The 12242-nt window shown below is 51.3% G+C and overlaps 1 protein-coding gene across 1 annotated transcript; it reads left to right on the forward strand.

Annotated features, from left to right (window-relative positions):
- Positions 1-323: 323 nt before the first annotated feature.
- On the forward strand, positions 324-12152 carry AQP8 (aquaporin 8). The gene is made up of 5 exons (XM_064478780.1): positions 324-574; positions 3384-3510; positions 5101-5315; positions 6794-6928; positions 12029-12152. Exons 1-5 carry the CDS (start codon positions 333-335, stop codon positions 12150-12152), a joined length of 843 nt encoding a protein of 280 aa, XP_064334850.1. The 5' UTR covers positions 324-332.
- Positions 12153-12242: the final 90 nt, after the last annotated feature.

The raw sequence follows: 12242 nt of genomic DNA on the forward strand, positions 1-12242 counted from the left end.
TATTGCTTTCTTGACACCCTCAGGAGCCTCTGTTGCCCTTTAAAAGGGGCAGAGCCCGGAGTGGGCTGGCGGCCTCGGTCCTGGAGATAAGAGTGTCCCATCCGGGAGAGCAGGTGGGGCTTTCCCAGCCAGCGCAGGCGAGCACCCTGTCCAGAGTCACCTCCGTCCTGATGTCTGCAGAGGTGAGTGCTCTGCTGGCCTCTTCCTCTGCAGCCTGGCCCGTCCAGGGGTTGCTGAGAATTAATTCAAGATCGAGGCCCTGGGGGCTTCTTTCCGGGCTTTCCTCCCACCCGTGTCCCTCTTCCTTTTCCCAACTACAGGCAGCTGCATCCATGTGTGACGTGGAGTTTGGTGGTGTCAAGGTGAAGGAGCCCAACAAGGGGGGCAGGTTGCGCGGGTCCTGGTACGAGCGGTTCGTGCAGCCCTGTCTGGTCGAACTGCTGGGCTCTGCCCTCTTCATCTTCATCGGATGCTTGTCAGTTATCGAGAATGGGACGGACACTGGGCTGCTGCAGCCGGCGCTGGCCCACGGGCTGGCCCTGGGCCTGGTCATCGCCACCCTGGGGAGTATCAGGTGAGAGCAGCTCCGAGCACTCAGCCTGGTGCTCACCTGGGGTGCTCACCGGGGGTGGGGAGCAGAGCTGTCAGTAGGGACGCCTGGGCCCCTGTCCAGGATCCCAAGAGCAGTAGCGATAAGAAAGTAGGCTTGGGTTCAAGTCTTGGCTCCTCAGTCTTTGAGCTCTGTGGCTTTGGGCAGGTCACTCTCCAAACCCAACCTTCCCCACCTGTGAAATGGGAACAGCAGGGTACTGTCTAAATCTTATTTCTCAGGCCAACACAGGTATGGTGCTGACCACATGTCAGGCAATACTCTAAGCCCTTTACAAGATAGCAACTCATTTAATCCTCCCAACAACCCCGTGGGGTAGGTACCGTGATTAGCCCCATTTTCCAGCTTTGAAAGTAGAAAGGTCAGGACACACATCCAAGTTTCTATGGCAGAGCCAGGAGGCAAACCCAAGCTGTCTGGCCCAAACCCGGTGCCTCATGGGGGAGGCACAGGAAGAAATGATTTAAAGAGCTTAATCTACGTAAGCACTCAATCACTGTTGGCTGGTGTATTATTGTCGCCATTAGGACGGGGTTTGCTCCAGCTTCGGAGGCAGCCGGAGAACCCGCCCAGGGGCAGGGAGGGCCGAGGGCCTCCTCTGGCTCAGCCTTCACCTGGACGGGAGCTCCACGGGGAGGGCGTGGGCTCCCAGGAGGACCAGCCGCCATGATGAATGTCTTGGAGGGGGCTCCTGGCAAGGTGACCTAGAACGTGGTTGGTCTGTATTTAACCTTGCACAGGAAACAGATCTGAGTAAGGAAATTAAAACATTGTTTCCCAGGAGAACAGAAAGGGAAAGGGGACTCTTAATATTTCTCTTTAAACATCCAAAGGAAGCTGCAGGTAGAATGAAAAACACACGGTCTTCTGTTCCGGAGGGTCTGGGCTTGGAGGCGACCTTTGTCATGTCTTAGCTGGTTGACCAGGGCAAAAAGCTGAACCTTTCTGTGCAGTGGTATAAATGGGGATATTACTACTAATAATAGCTGATATTTACTGAATACTAACGATATGCTGGTATTAACTATGTATATCATACTCTATATGAATATGTATTAATTATCTTTGCAACAGCCTTGATGGGGTAGCGATCATTGAGGCTCAGAGAGGTTATGAAATTTGCCCACAGCCACACAGCTTTTCTGTGGCAGATCTAGGGTTTACCCAGGCCAGCTGGCCAGCGAAAACACCTGTTATGCACTGTAGTAAACTGCCTACTGAAATACCAGCCGGTTTTTCCAACCATTTGTTTCGTCAACAAATATTTATTCAGTACCTCCTGCGTGCTGGGCTCTGACTTTGAGGTTGTGGAAGCACCCAACACAGCACCTAGCACATAGTAGGTGTTCAATAAATATTTGTTGAGCAAACTAAGAAACTGTCTTGGTGGTTTTATTGTTGATGAATGTGCAGTCGGTTTCTGGAATGGGGTGGTGTTCCATCCCTCTCCTGGTTGAGCCATGCTCTGAGTAACTGTTTCTCTCCCCCCGTTTGGGCTCGGTGAGATGGTGGAGAGGCTGATGGCCAGAGAGGGTTCTAACTCTGCAGTCTCCCGTGTGAGGCTGCCGCCCACCCCCACCTTCATTCCTACGTTTCAGCAGGGCCCAGGCTATGCTTGGTCATGGGCCTGAATTGAGGCCAAGAGGGCCTGGCTGCCCCTCCTCCCACCTACTGAGTCTGAGATCAGCTGACACTTCCCAGCCTTGCAGGAAGCTCACCCGAGGGCCTGTGCATATAGCTGGGCCAGACAAGCCGGGGCAGCGGGTCCCGAGATACCAGCACGTGGAACAAAGTTCTTGTGTCCAGAGCCCAGGTCCTCTGTCTGGTCTCAGCTCAATGCCCTGTGTCCACTGGGGGAGGGCAGGCCCATTGGTGGGTTCTACACATCTAGGGTGATTCCCTGGGCTTGGGGTCACTCTCCTTTTTATTGGGGGTGTCCATTCCATGCACAAGAGGGATTTGGTGGGCCAACCTCTCAGGATAGCTCCTCCATCTGAGTGGGACTAGGATGTCAAGAGAGTAGCAGGGCCTTGGAGGGGGCCTCCTGGTTCTGGGACTTGGACTGGTTGGACATCTTGGTGAAAAGGAAGGCTCTTTGCCCACAACTAATGGAGGGGCTAGTCAACTTGAACCTGTTTTTGACCCTAGGTTCAACTTTGTCTAACCCCACTTCACATCCCAAACTTCAGATCCCAATCCCCAACTCAATCATGACCCTCCAGACTCATTTCTGATTCCCAATGCCATTTCCACGAACCTCTAATCTCAATTTTACACTTAATGCTAATCACAGTTTCAGACCAAAACTAGAAATTTTATTGGTTGAGTAGTTAACCAGTCAGGAGCTGTTGTTCGGGGCCTGGTTACTTCTAAGGGGAGGCCAGGATACCACTCTTGGGCTATGAATTTGGAGCCTGGGGTCTCATTCTGACCTGTGGCCACAGCTCTGAAGGGCTGGAGGGAGCTCTGAGGGAGTCTGGAAGGAGAGATGATTTCTCACCGCATTCTTCCTCTGGGCCATTCCGGGATCTGAGCGTGGGACAGGAACCCGGCTGCCCTCCTCTCCCAGGCTCTCCCCCATATCCGTTACCCCACCACCCGGCACCTCAGGGGAAAAGAATGTGATTTGGTGCCTGTTTCCTACTTGGGCTGGCGCTTGATTGACTCTGGCCCTGCAAAGCCAACCAAGGGGTGGGGCAGCTATTGGGACCCATTCCCTTGGTGACAGCCTGGGCTTTGGCCTCACAACTCCTTCTGCTTTTGTGGGTGACAGTGGTGGACACTTCAACCCTGCGGTGTCCCTGGCAGCCATGCTGGTCGGAGGCCTCAACCTGGTGATGCTCCTTCCCTACTGGATCTCCCAGCTGTGCGGAGGACTGATCGGGGCTGCCTTGGCCAAGGTGGGTGACCCCCAAGGGGACTGGGCTGGGGGGCTGGCTCTGACGGGGCTGCTGGGGTGTGTGGAGGGTGGGGACTGTCCGATTCTTTTCCTGTTGCCTCCAGTGGGATTGGGTGGGCCCTCATACCGGGGAGGGGACAGTCAAAGGGCCCTTTGTTTCCTCCAAACCCACTCTGTTCTGTCCATGTCTGGACACAGCCCTTCCCTGGACAAACCAGGAAGCAGAATTCAGAACTTGAGTTTTCTGTTCCTAAGTCCATTTCTGGCTTCGATAATTTTATTTTTTTTAAATTCATTAACTCTACAAACATCTCACTAAGCACGGACTGAGGGTACAGGTTGCATGTGGTTATTCTTGAGAAACCCGAATGGATTTCTCTCCGTGTTCTCCAGTTTGCCTGCCTTTAAACTGAGTTACGCCACCTTTGATGGGAGTAAATATTCAATCACTGGTTTCAGCCCAAGCTTCTGTAGTTTTACACGCCACTCCGTGGCTGGACTGCTTTCCTCCTCTCTGCCTGCCTGGCTTCCTTTTTTCTTTCTTCCCTTCTCTCTCTCTCTTCCTTTCCTGCTATTCTTAAGCCTCAACCTTGCTTGGCGTGTGCCGAGGTCGAGGTTGGGGGGTTGGGGAGGTGGAAGGAGGTGGAGGGGGCACCCCGTTAGCCTGGCTGGGGTTTGGTCTGTGGCTCTAAGCACTGCCCATTGCAGACTTTGGCCCCAAATCCCGTTTTGCTGTCTTTCCTGCCCAGGTCTCCCTGTGCCCCCATGAGACTCTGTTCCCCTGTCTGTTTAGAAGGGGACCCAGACCTTCCTGTTCTGATTCTCAATGTAAAGCAGCGTCCAGACTCCCCCCAGGCTGGGCCCCTTGCAAACTTGTCAGACATGGTGGAGACCAGGGCAGGGCAGCGGCTGCTGTTCACGGATGCGCCCTCTCTGCCAAGCACTTGACATAAGTCCTCTCCGCTCATCACCCACCACGTCCCCAGAAGCCAGGGTCAGTCCCTGGAGAACACCCACTGCCTGGGCTGGGAGCTACTATTATTATCAGCCCACTTTACAGAGGAGGAAGCAGACACACAGAGAAGGCAGTGACTTGCCCAAGTTCAGCTGAGCTGGGGAGCAGCAGAGCCCCGGATTTGGGTCCTGGGTCCAGAAGCTTGTCTGCTGTGCTGTCTTCCCTCCCCCGGTGCTGTGATGAGCCTGAGGCCCATTTCCTGGGAAGACAGTGGGGTTTAAGCTTCAGGGCTCTCCTCCTTTGAAGGGGTCTTTCAGAGGGCTGGCAATGTAGTCACCTGGTTATACGTGTTTACAAAGTTGGTAAAAGGAAGATATTTTTGTATTCTTTCTCAAAGAGGGTCATCTCAGTTCCATATACTTCAGGCCCACTGCGCCTGGAACCACCGCTGGGTTATCCCCATTGTACAGGTGAGCACAGTGAGGCTCAGAGAAGTCCAATAGCTCATGCAGAGCCCCACAGTAGGAACGGTGGAGCTGGGGGGTGGATCCAGATGTGTCTGCCTGCACACTGGCAGGACTCTCAGCTGTCTCTACCCTCCTCCATGAGGCTGAGTGACTTGACTTCTCTCCACAGGCTGTGAGTCCCGAGGAGAGGTTCTGGAATGCGTCTGGGGCGGCCTTTGTGACAGTCCAGGAGCAAGGGCAGGTGGCAGGGGCGGTGGTGGCGGAGATCATCCTGACGACACTGCTGGCCCTGGCCGTGTGCATGGGTGCCATCAATGAGAAGACACAGGGTCCTCTGGCCCCGTTCTGCATCGGCTTCTCTGTCACCGTGGACATCCTGGCAGGGTGAGTGCCGCTCGGCCTTGGGACTACAGTGCTCAGCCTGTGGCCAAGGCTTGGCTCTGGAGGTGGGCCGGCCTGTAGAGCTTACGTGAGGGTCATGGACTCAGCTGCCAACAGAAGCTGTGAAAGTAATGCCAGTGAGGGACATGGGCTGGCACTAGGCAGGCAACAGGGAGTGGCGGGGACTGTGGCATCCAAGGAGGCCACCGCCATGCCCCTCTGATAAGTTACTGCTGTGTGGGAACATGGGCTTGGGGTGACCCTTCTAGTTTCATTCCAGGGAAGGCAGAAGACTGGACTTTTATGTGGATTTTCTGATTTTTGTAATATCAGTAGAACATTTCTGCAGGCTGTGTTTACCCAGCCAACAGGCAGCCAGGTAGAGCCTCAGACTTACAAAGCGCTTCCACACCCATTGTCTTGTTTACCTCGAGCCTCTCAGCACACTTGGGAAGGAATTAAGGAGACCAGGTTGGGTCAGGGATTATTTCTCCCCGTGTAGATACGAGGAAACGGAGGCTCAGAGAGGACACGAGTCACTTATTTAAGGTCACTGGGCAGTGGCAAATTAAGTGGCAGATCTTGGGCAAGAGCCACTGTTAAAAGGGGATCAAGGAGACTCTCCCTAAAGTCCAATTCTTTCCACAGAACCAAGTGTAGCCTTTCTGGGCTCTGCCCTCCAGGCCTCTGTGTCATCCTTTGGGAGGTAGAGCCTCGAGAGGGCTGGGGAAATGCGTGTGCAAAGCTGTGGCGGTGCTTTGCTGCCCCCTAGTGGCTTTTGCTTCACTTACAAGCCTGTTGACTAGTCCTTTCGGCATCAAGGTAGGGGCCATGAGGGTCCAGTGAGGGGTGAGTGAATAGGGCAAGGGTACAGACAGGACTACAGAGGCTCCCCTGGGGTACAGTCCCTCTAGGGGAGATGCTGGACCCCAAGCTTCTGGCGCAACAAAGTCTTCAACCGGGTCAAACACTTGCACGTGAGTTATATGCGAAACATGGGATCTGTAGACATTTTCGCATTCACTCCTAATCACCTATGAGATACACACTTTCACCTCAGCTGAAACCCGGCGAGCTTAAAGAAAACGCACAGCTAGAAAGAGCTGGGCTGGGTTTTCAATCTAGGTCCATTTGACCAAAAAGTGGACAATTGCTTGACTTTGCCTTATCAACTCTGGAGAGGGTCCAGATCCATCTTCTTGTCCTATCATCACGGAACAGGCACTCCTCGCTGGCCATCCTTCCAGAAGGGTGTGGGGGGAGTGGCAGACTGTATGCCCAGGGAGGAGTCAGGCCTTCCACTTCCTCGTGTTAAAAGCCTCTTTACCTAGTAGTCTTCTTTGGAACCTCCCAGGGCCATGACATGGTAGCTTAGAAAGGGGTCTGGAGTGTGCACCCAGGCCTAGTTGGCATAATGAACGTGGGTGAGTTGGGGCTCCCTGGCTGGGATTCTGGTGACCAGTGTGGCTGGGTGTTTGCAGGGGTGCTGTGTCTGGAGCCTGCATGAATCCTGCCCGTGCCTTTGGACCTGCTGTGGTGGCCAGCCACTGGGACTTCCACTGGATCTACTGGCTGGGCCCGCTCCTGGCCGGCCTACTCGTAGGAGCGCTCATCAGGTAGGAAGGTGATACGGGGTCATGACCCATCTGATGGACATGGCGAGAGTTCCCAGAGTGTCTGGGGCTAGAGGGCGAGTCTCACTTGGGTTTGGAGAAGAGAGGAGGGAGCCTCCTTCAGAGGCAAAGATTATGGCTTTGGGACCTTTGGTTACAAGTGGCAGTAATCCATCTGAACACAGCTTTCATCATAAAGGCGAACTCACTGGCTCACATAATTGAAAAGTTCACAGGTGGCACTGGCTGCAGGTGGGCGCTCAGTGTTTTAGGGCTTGGTCCTTCTCATGGGCTCTGCTGTCCTCTGTGTAGGCTTCATGCGTAGACAGGTTCTCCAAGAGAGGCAAAGCTGCCCACCAGGCACTCCAGGCTTGTACCCTTGCAGCTTAACAACTGCAGAGGAAACAGAACAGTCGTTCTAGTGAAAGTCCTGAGTCTGCTCTTCACCGGTTTGGACTGGCCCAGCTTGGGTCATGTCTACCTCTGAATCAATCCCTGTAGCCTTGGGACCAGGCGCTCTTACTGGCTGTGTCTGGAGCATGAGCCTAATCCTGGAGCTGGGGTGGGATCAGCCTCACCCGAACAACTGTATGGACTGAAAGTAGGGAGGAGTGGCTCCCCACAGGGGTGTGTACAACTCAGGGGAACTTAGCCACACAGAAAACCAGGTAAGTGGTGCCCCCAGAGCATGCATGTCAGGAGCCGCCACTCACATGAAACACAAGGTGAGCAGTGCTCCCTGGAGCTGTGCCAGGGACGACACTGATACTGTTATCAGAAGGAGAACATCTGCCTGACTGCTTCTCCTCCAGCTCTCTTCTTGTGAGCCTCAAGGATCCACAGGGTCCTGTCCCCTCTGCTCCAGGTCATGCAGGGATACAAGTCGGTACAGCCGCCGCTGTCTGGGAGAGGCACTGGGCTGGGCTGATCCAGACGGCTTGCACAATTGTGCGTCTGCATTTCTGACTTAGCCCGTGGCTTAGTGCAAAGTATCACGAGTAATTCTCAGATGCTTTCAGGATGGCAGAGATGGGCATCTTCAGGAGAAGGGCGGGAAACCCAGCAGGAAAGAGTCTCTCCCTCTCCCCAAGGAGATCTGGCTACCGAGGCTGGAAAGGCTCAGGAAGGCATCTCTCTGGAGAATTCTGGACCTGGAAACATTTGATGAAGGGCTGGGTCTCTCCATGGGATATCTTTTTTGTAGGTTCCTCATTGGAGATGGGAAAACTCGCCTAATCCTGAAGGGACGGTGAGGCTGAGATGGAGGGATTCCTGCTGCCCTCGGGGCCCTCGGTGGACCCGTCCTGGACTGCAGACAAGACAGCTCTGCATTCCCTGCCTGGCCAGAGCCCCTGAGGAGTGACCGCCTGGCTTCCCCTGACTTGGGCCTGGCTTCTCAGATGTGCTAAGGCCTTCAAATTCCTTTGTGCTCTTAAGAGACCTCAGCCTGGGGAATGTGTGGCCAGCACGGCCCAGAGGGAGGTAGAAAGAGCACAACAGAAGAGCTTTTCTTGATGGGGAAGGTCCCAGGAGCAGAAGAACGGTTGGAAGAGGTGGTTGTTTATGTACCTCAGCTCATTTCCCTCAGCCCTTTTCTTCTTTGTTCCCTGATTCCTCTGTGCTGTTTCCCGGCTTCCTGAGCTGTCAATCTAGCTTTGCAATAAATGGTTCAGTGTTTCCTCCTGCGTGCCCACTGGTTGGCCTTTCCTTTCGGAAATGGACACTGCTGCAGAGGAAGCAAAAGTCCGGGTTGGGCCTCAGAGGTCCAGGGTCCTGTTAGCTGGAACTCAGCTAAGAGTCCAGCGCCGAGGTAGCTGGAGTGCAGACCAACCCGGAGCTCATCTTCCTCTCAGCCAGACCCCACTGGAGCTCTGTCTGGACCATTCCAGAATCTATTCCAGATCACAGACCTCAAGACCCCAATGAAAAGCCCACCGCAGACTCCAGGGTCTGGTTCAGCTCCCAGCGCTTTCCAGGACATGGGTTGACCCCCTCACTGCGCTCCAGTTGGGGATGAGGGCAAGGGCGGGGTTGGGGGTGGGCAGGGCTGCCAGGATTTCCCAAGGGAATGTATCATGTGGCATAATACAGGTCTGGACAGACAGACGTATTTGGATGGAAGACATGAGTATATGAATAAGGATAGAAAAAATGAAAAGACATTCTGAACGTCACACCTCACCAGCAGAGTGTGCTTCTTCTCTGTGAGAATCTATGAGGTAATCTGTGGAAGATGGTCATTATAACATCATAAAGGGGTACTAGGGAAAAGTAATTCTCAACAGCAAACAAAGCTGTCACCCACTTCTCCCAGACGAGCAAAATACTGAGTAAAAATGGAGAAAATGCTCCTTGGAGAAAATCACTGATACAGAGACTGCTTGTTGAGAAAATGGACACTATCTACCCAAACACCCCCAACCTTCTGGAGGAAAAAGAGAGTGACAGATTTGAGTAACAACAAACCTAAAAAAGAGAAAAGGGCTACTCAGCCAACATGTGCTCAGTGACCTGAAGGTGACTGTAAAAACAGCTACTAACACTGACTGGGCACTTCCTATACGCCAGGATCTGCTCTGCATTCCTCCCACGTGGTAATTTATTTCATCTTCACAACAACTCTGTAGGTACATAGTGTTGTTATTATTATTATTCTTTTTATGTTACATGTGAGGCACAGAGAAGTCAAATTACTTGCTCAGGAGCACTCAGGCAGTGGCAGAGCTGAGATTCAAGCCCGGCTGGTCTGGCTCCAGAGTCTGTTCATGTCTTCACGTCACCTACAGACATACAGCTGCGCTTACAGACAAAGAGCCAACAGCAACTCTTAGGGGAAAACAGAGAACACACACAGCTGTTAACTGGGGAACTATACAGTAATAAGCCAGGAACATCGAATGATGAGAAGGAACCATCAGGGTTAGTCAGGAAGGGAGGCGTCTTTTCTGGAAGAACATCGCGTAAGAACTTGTAATCTATCCAGCAGATCACATGAGGAGGGCGAGCAGGAAGGGACGGCGGCATCATGTGCTTGAAGAGCCCGCACTAAGAGAGGAAAAGCAAGTAACCTGACGAAGGCGTGACACTATACACAGGAAACCCTGAAGGCTCTGCACGGAAACTGCTCGGGCTGCTCGCACAGCCACCTCTCGTCCGTGAGGCCTGCTGTTGTCTGTGGCAGTGTAATCCAATAAACTCCTTTTCTAGTCTCATCCTTAAAAACAAATAAACTACTAGAGCTGATAAAAGAATTCGGCAAGGTAGCAGGATACAAGATTAACATACAGAAATCAGTTGCATTTCTTTACACTGACAATGACATACCAGAAAAAGAAAGAATCCCTTTTAAAATCACATCCAAAGAATAAAATACTTAGGAATAAATCTGACCGAAGAGGCGAAAGACTTATACACAGAGAACTACAGAACACTGATTAAAGAAATTAAAGGTGACTTAAATAAATGGAAAGATATCTCATGCTCTTGGATTGGAAGAATTAATACTGTTAAAAAGGCCATAGTACCCAAAGCAATCTATGGATTTAATGTGACCTCTACCAAATTACCCAGGACTTTTTTCACAGAACTAGAACAAATAATCCTAAAATTTATATGGAATCACAAAAGACCCAGAATTGCCAAAGCAATACTGAAGAAAAAGATCAAAGCAGAAGGAATAACCCTTCCAGACTGCAGACAATACTACAGAACTACAGTAATCAAGTGTGGTATTGCTACAAAAACAGACATATGGATCAAGGGAACAGAAAAGAGAGCCCAGAAATAAACTCACAGATCTATGGTCAATTAATATTGACAAAAGAGGCAAGAACATACAGTGGAGAAAAGACAGTCTCTCCAGCAAGTGGTTTTGGGAAAACTGGACAGCCACGTGTAAATCGATGAAGTTAGAACACTCCCTCACACCACACACAAAGATCAACTCAAAATGGCTTAAAGACTTAAATATAACACAAGACACTATAAACCTCCTAGAAGAAAACATAGGCAAAACATTTTAGGACATAAATCTTAGCAATGTCCTCCTAGGGCTGTCTACCCAAGCAATAGAAATAACAAAAATTAACAAATGGGACCTAATTAGACTTATAAGCTTTTGCACAGCAAAGGAAATCATAAGCAAAACAAAAAGACAACCTACAGAATGGGAGAAAATATTTGCAAATGATGTGACTGACAAAGGTTTAATTTCCAGAATATTTAACAGCTCATACAACTTAGTAACAAAAAAACAAACCAATCCAAAAATGGGCAGAAGATCTAAGCAAGCGATTCTCTAATGAAGACAGACAAATGGCCAACAGACACATGAAAAAATGCTCAGTATTGCTCATCATTAGAGAAATGCAAATCAAAACCACAATTAGGTATCACCTCACACCAGTTAGAAGGGCCATGATGAAAAAGTTCACAAATAATAAATGCTGGAGAGGGTGTGGAGAAAAGGGGACCCTCCTACACTGTAGGTGGGAATGCAGTTTGGTGCAGCCGTTATGGAAAACAGTCTGGAAATTCAGAGGTCGCCTCTCTGGGGAGCCAAAGCCGCTGTTTCCCCTCCAAGTCCCTGGAGCCATCATGGGGTTTGGAGGTTGTGACTAGCTATGTTCCTCGTGGTGTCTGAAACCCAAAGCATTTACTCTCCGCCCTTAAAGTCTAATGTTTTGACTGGTTTAGAGGAATCGAAAACTTGTAGCCTTAGAGATTTTTATTTTCCCTGTAAAGTCTCTCATCTAGTTCCCAGACCTGAGTCAGTTCACAGACCTAATGTCTGTTAAGGAACGGGAGATCAGATGATCTCGTGGAAGAACTCTGAATGACACCTCATATGAATATTCCGAGCTTTTGTCTTTGTTTCCTCCAAAAAAAGGTTACAGCCATTTACTCCAGGAAAACATAGAAAACGTACAGGGACTCTTCCATCCTGACCTTGAGCTGTTGTAATTCTTGAGAACCTTGGTGCTACTGTGGTCGGCTGCACAGCATAGAGGTTCATAAAGTCCAGGTGAGACAGACACTGTCTGGAATCCACCTCATGTTTAGGTGAACGGTCTCTCTAAATCCGTCCTGTGGTTCTTCTTCCAGTTCCTACGGGCACAGTTGGAAATACACCCTCAGCAAGTGGCAAAATCTCGATGCCGGCTCTGTGACCCACGGACTGTGGCTGCCACGGGAAGAAGGGCCAAGTGGAGGCCCCCTGAACTCTTGAAGCCAAACAGTAAATCAGAAGCAACACTGTGTCTGCGGGGAACAGCCAAGTCTTGTTCCACCGTGAAAGGCTGCGGGTGAGGCCTCGCTG

The sequence above is a fragment of the Camelus dromedarius genome, chromosome 24 (assembly GCF_036321535.1).
Source record: "Camelus dromedarius isolate mCamDro1 chromosome 24, mCamDro1.pat, whole genome shotgun sequence".
Taxonomy (NCBI): domain Eukaryota; kingdom Metazoa; phylum Chordata; class Mammalia; order Artiodactyla; family Camelidae; genus Camelus; species Camelus dromedarius.